This window comes from Leopardus geoffroyi, chromosome X (genome assembly GCF_018350155.1).
Source record: "Leopardus geoffroyi isolate Oge1 chromosome X, O.geoffroyi_Oge1_pat1.0, whole genome shotgun sequence".
NCBI lineage: Eukaryota > Metazoa > Chordata > Mammalia > Carnivora > Felidae > Leopardus > Leopardus geoffroyi.
The window spans coordinates 113,554,429-113,574,159 of NC_059343.1; the positions used below are offsets into that span (position 1 = coordinate 113,554,429).

The 19,731-nt window shown below is 47.2% G+C and overlaps 1 protein-coding gene across 9 annotated transcripts in view; it reads right to left on the reverse strand.

Annotated features, from left to right (window-relative positions):
- ARHGEF6 (Rac/Cdc42 guanine nucleotide exchange factor 6) overlaps nucleotides 1-13,115 on the reverse strand; it is a 101,546-nt gene extending 88,431 nt beyond the window's left edge. For 2 of the 9 annotated variants that reach the window (XM_045472003.1, XM_045472002.1), the window contains exons 1-2: nucleotides 12,696-12,900; nucleotides 11,448-11,531 (exon numbers count right to left, since the gene is read on the reverse strand). In XM_045472003.1, the coding sequence (XP_045327959.1) occupies nucleotides 11,448-11,531; nucleotides 12,696-12,860 (249 nt within the window). In that variant the 5' untranslated portion in view covers nucleotides 12,861-12,900. Of the gene's footprint in view, nucleotides 1-2,859; nucleotides 3,380-4,042; nucleotides 4,088-4,185; nucleotides 4,391-11,447; nucleotides 11,532-12,695 lie in introns of those variants that run through there. The other 7 variants (XM_045472004.1, XM_045472000.1, XM_045472001.1 and 4 more) reach the window with 6 other exon arrangements.
- Nucleotides 13,116-19,731: the final 6,616 nt, after the last annotated feature.

Genomic DNA, 19,731 nt, shown 5'->3' on the forward strand with positions numbered 1-19,731 from the left:
CGAAGCAGGCTCCAGGCTCCGAGCTGTCAGCACAGAGCCCCGAGGTGGGGCTCGAACCCACGGACTGCGAGATCATGATGTGAGCTGAAGTCGGACGCCTAACCCACTGAGCCACCCAGGCGCCCCAATGTTGTGTTTCTTAATTGGTGTGCTGATTACACGGATGTGTTCAATTCGTAAAGATTCGTCAAACTGTATACTTAGGATTTGTGCGGTTTCCTGAACTCATGTAATATTTCAATACCAAATTTATTTAAACGTTAGAAAAAAAAAAAAAAAAGAAGAAATACCTAGGCCTGGGCCTCACCGCAGGCCAATTAAGCTCAGCGGGGGGGGGGGGGGGGGGGGGTTGGGGGGACCACAATGTCTGTATTTTGTAGAAGCACCCAGGTGGCTCTGATGTCTGGCCATATCTGAAAGCCAAGCAGCTTGGTGTTCCTATATTTATCAATAGCTCCTTTGTGGGGACAGCCTGGCACATGGCAAAGGGAATGAGCCCTGGAGTAAGGCCCATCAGCAGCGCCGTTCTGATTGGCGCATTTGCCCGGATCATCCCCAAACCTCAGTTTCCTCCACTGTGTAATGGGCACAACACCACCTCCCTGCCAGGACTGTCGGGAGGATTAAACAAGGTAATATGCCTAAAGTACCTAGCACAGTACCTAGAACACAGTAGGTGCTTCAGAAGCGGTAGGCACTCCACTCCTTTTCCTCCTTTGCATCTTAAGTTCCTAAGCACGGTGATGAGCGGGCCGCTGTAAAGGAACCAAATTCGCGCTCTCCAATTTCTCCTCCTGAATGAGTTTCTTTGTAAAGACTGAAGTAATATTATACTTGGACTGATGACGTCAAACAAATAGTGGACATTTCCGGGCCCTGGTTTGCTGACTCTATTCAGCACCTGCTGTCCCCAAAGATGCATGGGGAGGACAAAGACAGCAGATACATACAACAACCACAGACCCCCCTTTGGAAAGCTTTACTCCTGTCCTCACCCTTAAGCACAGCGCCAGCCCTGTGCGAGCAAAGACAAGGCCAAGATGTGAGTTGGCAGAAAGAATCGAAAAAATGAGTAGCTCAAAAGACGTACCATCCATGAAATGTGCCAAATGAAACACTTTTGTATAAGAGTGTTTTAGGGGTGCCTGGGTGGCTCAGTCAGTTAAGCATCTGACTCTTGGTTTCGGCTCAGGTCATGATCTCCCGGTTCGTGGGTTCGAGCCCCACATCAGGCTCTGCGCTGACAGCACGGAGCCTGCCTGAGATTCTCTCTCTCTCTCCCTCTCTCTCTCTCTCTCTCTCTCTCGCTACCCCTCTTCTGCTCTCTCTGCCTCTCAAAATAAATAAACTTAAAAAAAATTTTTTTTTTAGCTTTAAAATGTCCTCTATTAGTAAAAACAAACCAAACAAACTCCTGGGTAGAGAGCAGAAGACCTATATTGGAGCTTTAACGCTACCACGGGTAAGCTGTCTGTATGACTTCGGTGAACTAACTTTTCCGTTTCTCCGGCAAATGAAAAGTAATGCCACCTCTCCTACACGCTTTTACAAGGGCATGGCGAGTTTCAGATAAGGTTAAGTACAAGACATTCTGAAAAATTAAGCAGCAAAGAAACCCAAGCTGAGAATCCAAGCTGCAAATTTCACTTTGTTCCAAACTCCAATCACCAACCACCACCACCCCCGGAGACTGAGAACTCTCTGATATGAACTGCTCCAAGCACACACCCAGAGCCTGGAGCCGGCTTATGTAAGAGTGAACTGCGGTACCGCCTGGCATGTAGCATAATACTTTGCTTCAGAGAAATCCTTGGAAATGCCTCAGCTGAAGTACAAGGGCAGGCCCTGGCCTTACGTTTTGGAGAGAGGTGCCCTCAGTCACAGAACACCAGGACCGTGGCTGGAGCAAATGATGTCATCCCAGCTCCCCTTACCGTGGTCAATGTCAAAATTAAGATAGGAAGTTCAAGGACAAATTGTGGGCTTTCCAGGCAAATAGAAGTTAGAAAGGCAGTTGGCACCTTAGGATCTCACAGTTTAAACTGTTAATACTTTGCAGAACCTCAACCGAAATCTACCCGTTTCGGTGATGGTTTTTAGGTTATATAAAGCTTTTTATTCACAAAAAGCTAAGTAGCCGCATAGACAAATATATTCCCGTATTCTATTTTTATTCCCGCTACACGTTAGGAAAAGAAAAACAAATCATGTGAGTCACCCCTGTAGCCCCAAACAATAACAAACCAAAAAATGAAAACAAGGTTTTTGAAGAGACAGAGATAAACTTGAAGGCTCTCCACTCGAGAGCTAAGAAACGAAATAGCTCAAATACCTGTTGGGTTCCTAAATGACTGGAAAATGAAAACTCGAAATTAACTACGGGCACGTTGGTACACCTTGTAGAGTACAGCCACAAACCCTTCCTGCGACAGACCTGTGTACTCGACGCCAAAGATATCCCCAAACGTGCGGATGCCCGGGACTGAGGGGGTGGGGAGGGGGAGGCATCAAATTAGTATCGAAAATAGTGCTGTTGACTCCCGCCCTGGTTGGGGTTGGGGGGTGGGGGGGAGAAGGACTCCCGTCCGCCGCAAACCCGGCGGCCAGGGCCGGACAACTCGCCCCTAAGTTTGGCGCGTCCTCGCTCCGCGCCCTCGGCCCCCCGCCCCCCCCCCCCCACTCCCGGCCCCCGGGATCCCAGGGCACCGCCAGGCCCTGGCCCAGCACCGACCCCGCGGCCGGAGCTGCGAGCCACGGCAGGGGGAGGAAGGGCGGCTCCTCCGCAACCCCGGTCCTGCGGCACCACCCCGGCCCTCGCGCTCTCCCCTTCCCCTGACCCCTAGCCCCCAGGCAGGTCACCTGGCTCGGCCGCTGCCCGCTGCTCCTCCCGCTGCTCGCTCGCTCGCTCCGGCCGCGCCGCCGTCGCCGCCGCCGCCGCCTCCTGGAAGCGGCTCGCCCTCGCGAGTCACGGGGCCGGCGAGCGGGCGGGCGAGCCCGTGCCAAGGCTGCGGGAACCGCGCGCCCCGGCCGGAGCTGGGACCCTGCGCTGAGCGCGGCCGCCACCCGGGCGAAACTGGAGAGCTGGGGCTCGGCTCGCCCGGGCGGGGAGGGGCGGCTGCAACTTTGCTCCCGAACGCGGGCGAGGAGGGGGCGCCCGTCTCCAAACTCCGTGCCGCGCCCGCCACCTCTCCAGCCGAAGGATTTTCTTTATGCCTTTTTTTTTTTTTTTTTTTTTTTTTTTAAGATCTAAAGGGAAGCCAGATTCTCGCCCTCAAGTTCTTGCTTCCAGGGCCGTGCGGCTCGGCGGGCGGAGGAGCGCGGTGCCGAGCGGGGTGCGGGAGACGCTCCCGCCGGGTGCGCTGGCGGCGAGCCGGGCCGGGGCGCGCGGGGCGGCGGGGCGGCGGGGCGGGCGGGAGCGGCTTCCCGGGGACCCCGCTCGGCCGCCGCGCGCTGGCCCCTCCGGCCCGGAGCCGGAGCCGGGCAGGGAGAGCGGCCTGGAGGGACCGGGCCGGCGGCGGGGAAGCGGTGACCCGGACCTGGATCGCCGAAGTAGGAACTGGAAGTGACAGCGGCAGGGCAGAGCAGCCGCCGCCGCCGCCGCCGCCGCCGCCGCCGCCGCCGCCGCCGCCGCCCGGGTAGCCGTGGCAGCGGCAGAAGCCGCGGCGAAGCGGCGGCAGCATGCGCAGTGTGGCCGCCGCCTGCTCCGGCCGAGCCCGGGGCCCGCTGGCGCCCGGCCTGCCGCGGGCCACCGCCGGGGCCTCGGGCGGGAGTCCCGGCCTCCCGGACGCGCCCTTCCCGGTGGCCTTGCTTCCTCCTGCACCCCCGGACCCGACCAGGAACCCCCCACCCCCGCCCCCCAGCGCCGTGCGGAGCCGCTGAGACCGCCAGAAAGCAAGCGCTCTCCGGCGGCCCTCGGCATCCGTCCCTTCCCCAACTCTCCTGGATGCCCTTCCCGGGCTCTCTGATAACAGGACCCAAGTCGAATGGTCCCTCCGGGAGAGCCTCACCACGTTCGTGGGGGCGGGGGGGGGGGGGTATTTACCGCCTTCCTCGAAGTCTTTTTACAGAAAGACAATGCAGTCCGTAAAAGATGAGGCTGGCCAGAGCCCTGTCAGTTCCTGTAACTCATGGAAATTCCATTAGGAGTGTCAGATTTGCTCAACAGACCAAAAAAGAAAAACTTACCAAAATCCTCCTTAGTCTTCCCACTGGCACAAACTGAGCAGCTAAATATACAAAGCTTTGCCGGGCAGAAACTCCTGGAATTGGGCCAGTTAAAAACAGAGTGTCCAACAGTTAGACGTTACCAGTCCCTACTCTAGTCTCCTCTTTCACAGATGAGTCAACCGAGGCCTAGGGGAGGGGACTCTGACTTCACAGCGATGGCAGACTGGGGCTTGAGGGAGGGTCTGATACCCATTACAGCTATTGGTTAGTCGCGTGACCTCATGCCTCACTCCTCCAAGATGGTTTTGCTCTCCTAGAGCTGGAGCGCTCTTAGGGGAGAGCCAGCCTTGACTCTTGGTCATCAGTGGACCTGCCTTCCTTCCAGAACTGCCTCCCTCTCCCCGCAGAGCAGCCCCTGGGAAATGGCAAATCGTCCATCCCACAGGCCCCACTTTGGGGACGGCACCCAGGCTGTTCCAGTGACAAGGCAGATGGAGTGACTCAGGGAGACAGGAGGCAGTGAGGGGGTGGGGGCAAAGAAAAACCATACTGATACCAGCTGGTACTGGAAAGAGAAGGAGAGAGAGAAGAAAGAAGGGAGGGAGAGAGAGAGAGAGAGAAAGACGCACTAAGGGAGCCACAGATACATTCAATGAAATCCCTCATGAACAAAACATCTCTTTATAAAAGTAGGCTTGGGGGCGCCTGGCTGGCTCACTCAGTGGAGCGTGCAACTCTTGATCGCGGGGTCGTGAGCTCCAGCCCCACGTTGGGTGTGGAGCCTACTTAAAAAAATAAAAAATAAATAAAAGTAGAGTTGGCCCAGGAGCAAAATAGGAGATAGCAGGGTAAACCTGGCGATGGGTTGGTAATAAGGTGGGCTGGGGACAAAGCAGGAGTACGGGGGGCGGGGGGGGGGGGGATGAGGCCAGGAGGAAATCACAGAGGCCGTAGCCAAGAACAGCCCAGAGAGGTATCAATCACTCAGGCCACTCTCAAATGATCGGAACAACTGTATCTGTCCCTACACCTCCCAAGTTCAAAGGCAGAATGAAAATAAAACTACCATCGCTAGAATAGTGTTGTCAAAGGACTTCCTGGTCGCATTAGTGACACTCTACCTAGACATCAGGGTTTTTCCATGCGCTCTAGAACATTTTCTCTTGAGGCCTGAGTGTCCTCCCTGCCTTCTCCATTTCTATAAAAAAGATCTAATTGGTTCACAGGAAAGGAAATACAAATGGACCATAAAAGGGTCAGAAGATGCCCAAACTCACCAGGAATCATGAAATTCAAATTACAGCAGTAAATCAAATACCATTTTTCACCCAACATTTGAGCAAACATTGAAGATAAATAATACCCAGTGCTGCCAAGGGCATGAGGAAGAAGGCACTTCCTACTCTACTGGTGGGGGTATAACTTCACAGGGCGTTTTTCTAGGGATTTGAGAACAGCTATCAAATTTGACACAGTAATTCCATTTCTGTGAAGAAAGACGTTTCAAGAATAATCACAGATGTACACAAATCTATCTCTATGTGCACATACTACAACGTGACCCACTGGGATTTATCCCAGCAATGCAAGATGGAACTAACATATGAAAATCAATCAGAGTAATACAACATATCAATATAATAAACCAACGGTCACCTTAACAGATACAGAAAAAGCATTTGACAAAATCCGGCACCGTTTCATGACAAAACAAAAGACAAAACAAAAAACAAAACTCAAAAAAAAAAACTCAAAAAACTAAGAATAGAAGGGGAACTCCTTCAACCTGATACAGGGCATCGATGAAAAACCCACAGCTAACATCCTACTTAGTGATGAAAGACTGAAAGCTTCCCCCTAAGATTAAGAACAACACCAGGCTGTCCGCTTTAATCACTTCTATTCAACGTTGTTCTGAAGGTTCTAACCAGGCAAATTAGGCAAGAAAATGAAGTAAAAGGCATCCAGATTGGTAAAGGAGGAAGTAAAACTATCTGTGTGCGCAGATGACATAATCTTGTACAGGAAAACCACAAGGAATCCAAAAAACTATTCAAACTAATAAATAAGTTACACAAAGTTGAAGGATACAAGATCGATATGCAAAAGCCAATTGCATTTCTACACGCTTGCAGTGAGCAATCCAAATATGAAATTAAGAAAACAATTCCATTTACAACAGCATCGAAAGGAATCAAATACTTTGGAATAGATTGGACCACGGAGGTACAACACGTGCACACTAGAAACTACAGAACAATGTTGAATGACATGTTAAAAGGCCCAAATAAGTGGAAAGACATCCTGTGTCCATGGATCGCAAGACTTAATATTGTTAATGTGGCAATACTCCCAAAGCCATCTACAGATTGTACACAATCCCTATCAAAATGCCAGCTGGGTTGTTGGGTTTTTTGGGGGTTTTTTTGTTTTGTTTTGTTTTTTCACAAATGGACAAGCTGATCCTAAAATCCATATGGGCACACGAGGGATCCAGAATAGCCAAAATGATTTGGAAAATGGAGAACAAATTTGGAAGGCTCATGCTTTCCGATTTGAAAACTTACTACACAGCTACATTAATCGAGTGGGGGAAGGAATGGTCTTTTCAACAAATAGTGTTTCAGAGAATACGGTTGGACCCCTACCTCACACCATATACAAAAAGTAACTCAAAACGAATCGAAGACCTAAAGGCAAGAGCTTAAACTATAACACTCTTAGAAGAAAACATAAGGGTAAATCTTTACGACCTCGCATCAGGCAATGATTTTTAAAAAATTTTTTTTTTTTCAACGTTTATTTATTTTTGGGACAGAGAGAGATAGAGCATGAACGGGGGAGGGTCAGAGAGAGGGAGACACAGAATCGGAAGCAGGCTCCAGGCTCTGAGCTGCCAGCACAGAGCCCGACGCGGGGCTCGAACTCACGGACCGCGAGATCGTGACCTGGCTGAAGTCGGACGCTTAACCGACTGCGCCACCCAGGCGCCCCAGTCAATGATTTTTTAGATACGACACCCAAAACGCAAGCAACAACAACAAAATAGATCAATTTGACTTTGTCGAATTTTTTAGGGAATCGTTTCTTTAATGTTTATTTATTTATTTTGAGGGGCGGGGAGGGAGGGCCAGAGAGAGAGGGAGAGAGAATCCCAAGCAGGTTCTGTGCAGGCCTGAACTCAAAAACCATGACGTCATGACCTGAGCAAAAATCAAGAGTCAGACACTTAACTGACTGAGCCCATCCAGGTGCCCCTGACTTCATCAAACTTAAAAAAACTTGTGTGTTTCAAAAGATACCATCGGGGTGCCTGGCTGGCTCAGTTGGAAGACCCTGCGAGCCTGGATCTCAGGGTCATGAGTTTAAGCCCCACGTTGGGGATGGAGAGTCCCTAAATAAACAAAACTTGAAAAAACAGATACTATCAAAGTTAGGAGGTGCTTCAGCGAGTGCTTTGTTTTTCAGATGTCTCAGCAAACCTCCCTGACCACTTACCAGCTGTGCGATCTTCTAGACACCCTCGGACACTACCGCCATATGAGCACACAACGACGGAGGTCCCTTGGAGAGGCCCGCTGGACCCCTGGAGATTCAGAAGGCAGCAACTCTTTAATGGGGCCACCATGCCCCACAGCCAGCACTCGAACTGTCATTCTGCTGTATCTCTGGCTTCATTTTTCTGCATTTCCCAGCTGACCATTTCAAACTGGCACTCTCTCTTTTGATAAATAATAATGTGTTCTGGGCAACAGTCAAGCCCTACTCTCCTTGCGTTTTGTACATTTACAGCTTTGTGGCATTAATCAAAATCTATTGAGTATGTCCTATACTAGGCACTGTTGCTAGGTAAGGTAGGCCTGAGAGATACTGTAGCTGAAGCGACGAGAGATGGAAACAACTTAAATGTCCATGGATGGATGGATGGATAAAAAAGATGTGGTATGTATACACAATCAAGTATTATTCAGCCACGACAAAGGAGCGTATCTTGCCACCTGTGACAACACGGATGGCCCCTGGGCACATTACGCTAAGTTAGAGAAGTCACAGAAAGACAAGTAGTGTGTGACCTCACTTACACGTGGAATCTAAAAAAGTCAAACTCGAAAAACTGGGAGTAAAATGGTAGTTACCATGGGATGGGGAGGTGGGGGGATGAAAAGCGATATGGTTTAAGGTACGAACTTGGGGTGCCTGGGTGGCTCGGTCGGTTAAGCGTCCGACTTCAGCTCAGGTCATGATCTCCCGGTTCGTGGGTTCGAGCCCCGCGTCGGGCTCTGTGCTGACCGCTCGGAGCCTGGAGCCCGCTTCGGATTCTTTCTCTCTCTGTCTGTCCCCCCTCCCCATCTGTCTCTCAAAATAAAATAAATAAGCATTTAAAAAAAAAAAAGAAAGATTTGTATCCGAAGTGGGTGAAAATAGTTTAAGCATTGGTACTTACAGGAGTAAGCTTTATTTATCAGAAAAATCCACTTTTGTGAAACGACTCATTCTCCAACAATGCCGGCTAGACCCAGGAGGTGTTTCTGTATCATCTAGTATTCTTAGAACTGCAAAGCAGCTCAGGATACCTTCTGGCAGCTTCATAGTGCAGAAATCATTGGCAACCTCACCATGTTTTTATTTGTCAAATAAAAAAGAAAATACCACGATCTGTTCCGTAGAAGACACTATTCTATAAGACACATACAGTCGTCCCAGGCTCCACTTACCTCAAAAACCATACACACACACGTGCCCGTGCATACATACGCAGCTAAAATTGGGCAACGGGGACACCTGGAACACGATCTTCTGAGACAAGCGTAGCCTGATGCTGTGGCTAGCTTTAGGAAAAAAATCCTGAAGCAAGCCAAGTTTTATCTGGGGCAAAGCGACTTGCATTACTACTAATAATGATAGCTAACACTTGGAGGATAGTTACTATGTACGAGGCACTCCTCTGGGGACATGAATTCATTGACATCTTACACTGGTCCTATGAGATGTGTGCTGCTATCCTTCCCATTTTACAGGTGGGCAGACTAAGGCGTAGTCAAGTCACATGCCCAAAGCCACAAAGCTACTAGTAAGAAGAGAACTGAGATTTGGACCCAAGCAATCCAGCATCGGAGGGCATGATCAACCCACTACTAATAATTCTCCACAAATAACACTGCTAATACATGTCTATACTTCTTATGTCCCTGGTTCTCTGCTGAGGACTATACATACATTACCTCACAGATCTTTTTCAGGTTGGAGCTCTTAGTTCTAAATTATTATGTAGTATCTCATTTAATCCTTAAAACAACCCCTATGAAGTAGTAATTATTGTGTCTGTTGTACAGATCAAAATACTGAGGCACATACCCAAAGGGGGGAAAAGCACAAATTCAAAAAGATATGCACCCATATGTTTGTTGCAGCATTATTTACAATAGTTAAGATATGGGAGCCACCCAAGTGGCCACTGATAGAAGAATGGACACAGATGTGTATATAAACCATTAAAAAAAGAATGGGGGTGCCTGGGTGGCTCAGTGGCTCAGTCAGTTAAATGCTCGACTCTTGATTTTTGGCTCAGGTAATGATCTCAGGGTTCGTGAGTTCAAGCCCCACATCGGCTGCTTGGGAGTCTCTCCCTCTCTCTCTGCCCCTCCCCTGCTCGTGCTCTCTCTCTCTCTCTCTCTCTCTCTCTCTCTCTCAAAATAAAAAAATAAACATTTTATTAAAAAAAAAAAAAAAAGAACGAAATCTCGCCATTTGTGACAACACGGATGGACCCAGAGGGCATTATGCTAAGTGAAATAAGTCAAGACAAAGAAAGACCATCATCGTGTTATTTCAGCGATAACGTGGAATCTAAGACACAAAACAAACAAAGCAGAAACCGACAAATGCAGAGAACAAACCGGTGGTTGCCAGAAGGAAGGGAACTGGGGGGCTGGGTAAAAGAGGTGAAGGCGGTCCAGAGGCACAAACTTCCAGTTATAAAATAAGTAAGTCACGAGGATGGAAAGTACACCATGGGGAATATAGTCAATAATGAGATAGTAACGTTGTATGGTGTCGAACAGTAGCTATACTTATAGTGATGAGCGCTGTGTCATATACAGAATTGGCAAATCACCACGTTGTACGCCTGAAACAAATACAATATGATATGGCGACTGTACCTCTATTTTCAAAATTACAATCTTTTTTAAATGAATGTATAAGACTTCAGCATCATTTGAATGTACTATAATTTATTGATTTGACTACTCCCCTATTGCTAGATACTGACGTTTCCCTGGTTTTTGCTTCTGCACATAAAGACGTGATACACACACACACACACACACACACACACACACACACACACACACATTGAGGAACAGAAAAGTGAAGTCATTCAACACTCAAGCAAAGTATCACCTCCTTTCCAGCAACGCCCCCATATGTACCGTAAGGATCCATATAACATAACACAATGCGATGTAATTTCATATACAATTTCTACCACAGGCCCACGTTCTCTCAGCTCTCCAAGGCTTCTGTTCTAAAGGGTTAATGGGAGGGGCGCCCGGGTGGCTCGGTCGGTTTAAGGGTCCGACTTTTGATTTCGTCTCAGGTCATGATCTCACGGTTCATGGGATCAAGCCCCGAGCTGGGCTCTGTGCTGAGCAGGAAGCCTGCTTTGGGATTCTCTCTCTCCCTTTCTCTCTGTCCCTCCCCCACTCACACTCTTTCTGCCTCTCTCAAAATAAACATTTTTTTTTAAATGCCCTTAAAGTGTTAATGGGAAAAAGTGACAATATACTTTCCTCTCTTCCCAGCTCAGGGGGATTATGGTCAAGGCTTGGATGCTGTATTAAAAGATAATCCTATTCCGGGGTGCCGGGGTGGCTCGGTCGGCTGAGCGTCCTACTCTTGATTTCGGCTCCAGGCATGATCTCGCGGTTCGTGAGTTCGAGCCCGGCGCTGTCAGCACAGAACCTGCTTGGGATTCCCCGTCCCTCTCTCTGCCCCTCCCCTCCTCTCTCTCAGAATAAATAAATAAACTTGAAAACAGACACCCTATTTAAAAAAAAAAAAATATATATATATATATATCTATCACATTCCGAGTTTTAGATTTTGTTTTCCTTTGCTTCGGAACTGGTTTCTGGAAAAGACAGACTGACGAGCCACCACTGCAGACCACCAATCTTAACCACGGTCTCCCTAAAGCGCTACCTCTGTTCAAGAGTCAAAATCAACCAAGCGCTTTTAGTACAACAGCATCTTCCTTAGCAGGGCCTGGGCGGGCTTACCTCCACCTGAAGGGTTGCACATCCTTTCAGGAAGTCACTGATGTTGTTGAGGCAGTCAGCTTCGGTTTGCGGCTCCAAACAGAACTAGGGAAACACAGTCAAATGTCACTTGGATGCTGTCATCCCGTGCCAAGCACGCCACATTCCTCATTTGCTGATAATCCGAGAGGTAGGCTTTTTAAGGCAGGGGCAACACCGCTGTCAATCCAGGAAGAGAAACGACCACCGGAGGAAGTGATGTAAAAGTCTAAACGGTCGGTCCCGTTTCAAATGTCACTAAACCCCTAGTCCCAAACCATCTATCTCTGCGTGCAAACTTTCTTCGCCTTCTGCCAAAGTGTGGCGATAGCGAATTAGATCCAGGCTGTTTTTTGAGCTTGGTTCTTGCTTTTAATCTAAAATTATACTTTCCCCTTGGCCGTTTGCAACATTTGGTCATAGTTCTGTGTGTTTTACCACCATGTCAGCAGTGGTTTTCAAGTTTCAGAAAACTTCTGAGTCAATCAGTTGGCTCACTAAAAATGCAAACTGGTTCAAGGAGGCAAAAGAAGTCACGTTACGCTCATGGTCATGTTCCCTGCCAACCTAAAGAAAGTGACAGGAGGACTTGACCTCTAAACTCACTTAAAGTGCCTACTTTAGAAATTAGCCATCCTCGTGATCATGGGTTCCCAACATTAAAACTTTTGGAGTTTAGAGGAGAGTAAGGTTAGTTTCGCTTTGAACGCATGTTGCATTCAAAACCTATATTTGGTTTCTATTGTTTTACCAAAGCTTTCCTGACATTTTGGATTATTTCTCCCGGTTGCTAAATAGCCTCTGTTTCAATGGATATTTTCTTTCTTTGAGAAGAAAATCGCCATGGATTTTAGTCAAACTGTCAATAAACACCATTAGTATCTGCTCTAAGTCATGCCATGATTACACAGACTCACATAGACCCCAAGTTCAAAAGATACCTTTGATACACAGGGAGGTACCACATGGATCTCTATGACAGAGCAAATGATAGCAGTATTTTTTCCTTGTCCCCTGGCACCAAAGGTGTATCAGTTGTATTATATTTGCGGGCCCATCGTTAAAGGAGAATATTTCACTTTCAGAGTTTTTCAAAGTAGAAAAACAACAAGACAGAATGCCAAACTCTTAGCGATTAAAAGTAGGAGAGTCCCTGGCAATAGAACACCTCCAGAGTTACATTATTACCGCTCTCTGGCGGTAAGCAATGCCAAAGAGCCTTTCTCTTACCTTTTCTAGAGAGCCAGGCCTAAGTCTGTTGATCAGTTTGCACAGCACTACCCCATTTTTCAGCGAAGACTTCAAGAACTCCTCCGGATCACAGATGGTCTTTTTGGGGGAATCTAAAACCCCCAAGGATATAAGCCATGTCACGATTTGCTCTTCTGGGTTCATTGCTGAGGACTGTCTGCTCTGAACAGCTCTCTGGGGCAGCTGCAAAGACTAAAGCCACATCCGCGATTGCATCTGCTACTGTCTTCCGTTTTTATGAGTTCTCTGCTGGTGCTTGCAGAGCAAAGCATTTAAACAACTTTTCTTAGATAACGGGGGAGCCCACTCAACTTATGGGATCTTAAAGCCACAGAGATCACACGTAAAAGATGCAGAAATCGAATGCATAAAAATCCTGGAGAACGCTGGGCTTCTTTTTCAAAACCTGCAAAACAAATTCACTAGGATTAAAAAGAAGAAGAAACACACGCAAACACCGCCCCTCCCCCCCCCCCAAAAAAAACCCCACAGTGCAAGAAGCTGTAAGGGAAGGAAGTGAAGGAGAGAGTAGGAAGCAAGTGCTCTCGGAAAACAGAAAGGACCTTGGAAATGAGACACCCAAGGGCCAGTCTGGGAGAACACTGTCAATAAATAGTCTAGCCCCGGTGAAAATCTGGCCTCTGTCAGGAGGAAGATGCCAACTGGCTCTTAGGTCAGACAGATCTGAGCCTCGTGGGGAAGGTAGGCTGAGAAAACGTGCCAAGTGAATGAAGACTGTGCCTGCTGTCAGCCATCACGGTGTATACGCAGAGGCTAGAAGAATGGCATTTTCCTTTGCAGCCAAAAAAGCTATGTTTAGGGAAATAGGCTAAGGATAACATCTGACATCCTGTTTACTTGCATTCTTTGGCGATTCCTTTTCTGGACCTGGTTCCACTACACAATGCAGCCGCAGTACCCTTAGCAAAGGCTCAGACACAGTCCCATAAGTGGGTCCAAAACACTTGAAAACAGAACTTTGGAGAACAAAAGAGCCCTTGTCCTCTGTCTATACTACAGTCTGGAAAGTGCACGCTTCCCCCAACAAGAAACACTTTGCATTAAAAATCCTGCTCTGACTGTTTCCGATTCTGTGTCTCCCTCTCTCTCTGCCCCTACCCCGTTCATGCTCTGTCTCTCTCTGTCCCAAAAATAAATAAACATTGAAAAAAAAAATTAAAAAAAAAAAAATCCTGCTCTGAGAAGAGAAAAAAAAAAAAACTGGTGTATAACAGACCTTGTTACCCTCGAACATTGTCACCACCCAGTTGAAATAGTCATAGAATTGGGAAACTTACGATAAGGCCAGTGTGAAGAGCATAGTCTTTTTTTTTTTTTTTTTTTTTTATTAAACATAACTTATCGTCACATTGGTTTCCAGACAACACCCAGTGCTCATCCCAACGGGTGCCCTCCTCCATGCCCATCACCCACCTTCCCCTCGCCCCCACCCCCCCATCTAGCACAGCCTTAAACTAGCCAATGCACGGTACTCCCCATCAGTCACCACCCCTCCTCACACAGAGGATCTTCCTAAGCTTCCGAATCCTTCTCAGCACAGCTTTAGACATCTACCACCAAATAACCGGCTTAGATGAGGTTCAAAACTTCCCCTTCTTGCCCCGTCCTAACACTTAACCACGCTTTACTATTATTACTTTTTGATACGTCTCCCCCACCAGAACGCAACCTCCCTAGAGCAGAGAGAGGTCTTGTCCGTCTGGTTTAACACCGTTCTCAGCAGCGCCAGGGGCACAGATGTTCCAAAATGAATGAATGAATGAATGAATGAATGCGCACATATGTCTTAAGACAAACATGTTTTTTTTTTTCCTGGCCAATGATTTTTACTTTTGAGATATAATTGACACGTAATAAATCGCACATATTTAAGATGTACGATATAACGAATTGTGACATACGTATATACCTGTGATAGAACCCCACACACACACTCACACAATCCAGATAAAACTTTCCATCACCCCCAGATGTGCCCTTGTGCCATTTCAATCCCCTCTTCCCCCCCCTTCCCTTCCCATCTGCTTTCAGTCCCTGTACATTAGTTTGCATTTTCTGGAATCACATATAAATGGAAGCATACAGTATGGTACTTCCTTTTTTTGTTGTTAAGTATATTTATTTATTTATTTTGCGAGAGAGAGAGAGAGAGAGAGAGAGAGAGAGAGAGCGTGTGAGTGAGGGAGGGGCAGAGAGAGAGGGAGAGAGAGAATCCCAAGCAGGCTCCACGCTGTCAGCACACAGAGCCTGATGTGGGGCTTGATCCCACAACCACTAGATCATGACCTGGGCTGAAATCGGAAGTTGGACGCTCAACCGGCTGACCCACCCAGGCACCCCTGTGGTACTTCCTTTTACCTGGCTTCTTTCACTCAGCAGTATCATTTTCAGATTCATTCATGTTGTTTTGTCTAATAATAGTTTTAAAAGAAGGATTTGACCTCCAAATGTTTGATCTGATGTAATCATACTTAGAAGCAAAATACGTACAGTCAATCAAAAGTTTTTTTTTTTTATTTTTTTTAACGTTTATTTTTGAGAAGAGACAGACAGAGCATGAGTAGGGGAGGAGAGAGAAAGAGGGAGACACAGAATCCGAAATGGGTACCAGGCTCCGAGTTGTCAGCACAGAGCCCGACGCGGGGCTTGAACCCACGGACCGCGAGATCATGACCCGAGCTGAAGTCTGACGCTTAACCGAGCCACCCAGGTGCCCCCCGTCAAAAGTTTTAAGTGACGGGGTGCCTGGGTGGCTCAGTCGGTTAAGTGTCTGACCCTTGGTATCGGCTCGGGTCATGATCTCACGGTCCGTGAGTTCGAGCCCCGCATCAGGCTCTGTGCTGACATCTCAGAGCCCGGAGCCTGCTTCAGATTCTGTGTCTCCCTCTCTCTCTCTGCCTCTCCCCCACTTGTGCTCTCTCAAAAATGAATAAACGTTAAAAAACTTTTTTTTTTAATAAAAAAAAGATCTGCAGGAAGTAAGGTCAGTGTTAACATCTGCTGGGTACCAGTTATACTGTTTACTTTTACACGTTTGAAACGTTCATAATTGATGTTTAAATTTTTGGATCTACCTGGGCACTTCAAAAACAGAGTTGGGAGCCGGAGTCCCCAGTACCCTGCTTCAGAAGATCTGCCCTAAGGCACCGGAATCTAAATTACTAAACACCCCACTTGATTCTGACACAGGTACACCAAGGTCACACTTGGAGACACAAGTGGGTTTATAACCTTCCACTCTGCCCCAATTTCCGCCAACACCTGGGTCACGACCACCCGGTTCCTTGACTTTCCCTACTTGCGATTGATGGGTTACCTCCAGCCCTTCTGTGAAAACGGACCTGGGCCTTTACATCATTTTTACTTTGCCAGCTGGCACGAGAGGAAGTTTTATCGGTAGCGGTAGCCGGTGACAGACATTGCAGAAGAAGGGGTTTTACTTCCTGTTTCCTGTGTGCTCGCTCCACAAGCTCTTGCCGGGTTTCCAGCTTTCCGAGTGCTCCCCTTCTGCATCCGAGTGCTCCCCTTCTATGACACTGGCTCCCTCCAGTGCTCCAGTGCACAGTGGGGAGCAGGTTCTCCTGGCAGCCAATTTGGCGGGGGGGGGGGCGGTTTCTAAAGCAAGATGCCTTTGGTGAGACACCTCCCCCATGAATAGGAAACAAGCACCGTAAAGGGCACATTTTCAGCAAGTTCGAGAGGGCAGATGTCCAGCAAGTTCCATCGACTCAGCCCCATGGCAGCTTCTATAACAAGGCCTGGATTTCAGCTGCCTATTTTTTTAGAGTTCCCTTTCCTTCTTACTAGCCAATCCCTCATTACTCCAATCCCCTATTACTGTTCACAGTCCTGTTCAAATCTTGCTGTGGTTTCTCTGTCCTGATTGGACCCAGACTGACACGCCTCTTCATCTTCAATGAACACTCTTCCGTGTTAGCCAACCGCTTGTACTTTGTCATCACAGATTTCTCCGCTTCCTAAATCGTGAATTCAAACATCACCTGTCTCTAACCACAACCTACCGTCTTTCCAGCTGCTTGTTTGGTTTCTCCCACTACAATTAGCCCCTAACCTTGTAGGGGCCTTCAAAGCACTGTTTTCCAAAATGATTATACCATTTCAATAATCAGGGTCTGATTGCCCATTGCTCCACATCACAGCTAATACTTGATATTTCCAACGTTTTTTTATGTTCGTGGCTGTGAAATTTACTTTTCTATGATTACTAATAAGGTTAAAGCATTTTATCATATGTTGATTGATAATGTTCGTGGCTGTGAAATTTACTTTTCTATGATTACTAATAAGGTTAAAGCATTTTATCATATGTTGATTGATAATATTTCCTCTTCTGTCAAATACTTGCTCATTGCCATTATCCACTTTTGTACTGGGTTGTCTGTTATTACTGTCTTGTAAAAGTTTGTTATACATAATGGATACTAAACCAATGCTAATTGTATGTGTTTGTACATAGCTTCTTCTTTTTTGAGTTTATTTATTTATTTTGAGAGAGAAAGAGAGAGAGAGGGAGACAGAATCCCAAGGAGGCCCCGCTCTATCAGCGCAGAGCCTGACATGGGGTTCGAACCCACGAACTGTGAGATCGTGACCTGAGCTGAAGTCGGACGCTCAACCGACTGAGCCACCCAGGGGCCCCTGTGTATATCTTCCTGTACTCTTGTCTTTCTTCGTGGTGTAACATGTAGTGTATTTTAGGAAACAGAAGCTCTTGATTTTTAAAAATAAGATACTTTATCTCAGTCTCGGGTGAAATAAATCCAGAATTGGGCAGCCCAAGGCCAGCATGCAGCTTCACAGTCACGAGAGACCCAAGACTCTGCTCTCTCACTACCTCACCGTCCTTAACTTCCCACCTCATAGTTCAAAACGACTGTTTATGTGAACGTGGACCAGACAATGATTTCTTAGATATCAGACCAAGGCCACAAGCAACAAAAGAAAAGTTGGTCTTCATCAAAATTGAAAATGTTGCGCTTCAAAGGACACCATCAAGAAAGTGAAAAGACGGGGCGCCTGGGTGGCGCAGTCGGTTAAGCGTCCGACTTCAGCCAGGCCACGATCTCGCGGTCCGTGAGTTCGAGCCCCGCGTCGGGCTCTGGGCTGATGGCTCAGAGCCTGGAGCCTGTTTCTGATTCTGTGTCTCCCTCTCTCTCTGCCCCTCCCCTGTTCATGCTCTGTCTCTCTCTGTCCCAAAAATAAATAAACGTTGGAAAAAAAAATTAAAAAAAAAAAAAAAAAAAAAAAAAGTGAAAAGACAACTCCAGAATGAGAGAAAACGTTTGCAGTCATATATCTCATTAGGGACTTGTATGCAGAATATATAAAGAACGCTTATAACTCAATAATAAAAAGACAAATAACTAAAAATAGGCAAATTATCTGAATAAACGTTTCTCCAAAAGAGATACACGAACAGCTAATAAGCTCAAGAAAAGATGCTCAAAATCATTAGCATTCAGCGAAATGCAAATCAAAACTGCAGTGAGGGGCACCTGGGTGGCTCAGTCGGTTCAGCATCAGACTCTTGGTTTTGGCTCGGGTCATGATCTCACGGTTCCTGAGTTCCAGCCCCACCTTGGGTGAGCTCAAGCCCCGCTTCAGGCTCCTTGCTGACAGCTTGGTGCCTGGGTAGGATTCTCTCTCACTCCCTCTCTCTCTGTCCCTCGCTCACTCATGACCTCTCTCTCTCAAAAATAAATACATAAATAAATTAATTAATTTTTAAAACCCCCCAATGACATTGAACTTCATACCCATTAGGATAGCCATAATCAAAAAGATCGTGGGGCACCTGGCTGGCTCAGTCAGAAGAGTATGTGACTCTTGATCTCGGGGTCATAAGTTCGAGCCCCACGCTGGGTGTAAAGATTACTAAAAAGAGAAATTTGGGGGGGGCACCTGAGTGGTTCAGTTAAGCTGCGGACTCTTGATTTCAGCTCAGGTCACGATCTCGAGGTTCATGGGATCCAGCCCCGCGTCCGGCTCCGCACTGGCAGTGCACAGAGCCTGCTTCTGATTCTCTGTCCCTCTCTCTCTGCCCCTCCCCCACTCATGCTCCCTCTCTCTCAATAATAAATGAATAACCGTAAACAATGTTTTAAAAGGAACCCCAAACACGTGAAGTTTAAAAAAAAAATTTTTTAATTAAAAAAAAAACAAAAACAAAAAACCTGAAACGATAGGCGTGCCTGAGTGGCTCAGTTGGTTAAGTGTCCAACTCTTGATTTCAGCTCAGGTCATGACCCCGTGGTTCAGGAGATCAAGCCCCACGTCGGGCTCCGTGCTGACAGTGTGGAGCCTGCTTGGGGTTCTCTCTCTCCCCCTCTCTCTGCCCCTCCCTTGCTTGTGCTCTCTCTTTTTCTCGAAATGAATAAACTCAAAAAACTAAAAAATAAAATTTAAAAACCTGAATCGACAGACAATAACTCGTGTTGGTAAGGATGTGGAGAAATTAGAACCCTCATACATTGTTGGTGGGAATGTCAAATAGCTGAGCTGCTGTGGTAAACAGTTTTGCAGTGCCTCACAACGTTGACACAGTCACAATATGACCCAGCAACTCCTCTCTGAGAAAAATAAAAACGTGTGTGCGCCTACGAACTTGTACACAAATAATCGCAGCAGTATTATTCATAATAAGCAAAAAGTTTAAACAACCCAAATATCCATCACTTGATGAATGGATAAGTAACGTTGCAATCAAATATTACTCATGACAATGAATGAATAAGCCTTGAAAACACTGTACTAACTGCCGGGAGCCAGACACAAAAGGTCACACGTTGTGTGATTCCACTTATACGGAATGGTCAGTAGAGGCAAGTCCGAATGGACAGAAAGTAGGACAGCAGTTGTCCGGGACTGGGGTGGGGGGCAGAGAGGAAATTGGGAGTGACTGCTAAGGGATATGAGGGTTTCTTTGGGGAAGAGGTGAAGAAAATGTTAATGTTGTAAACTTGATTTGGTGATG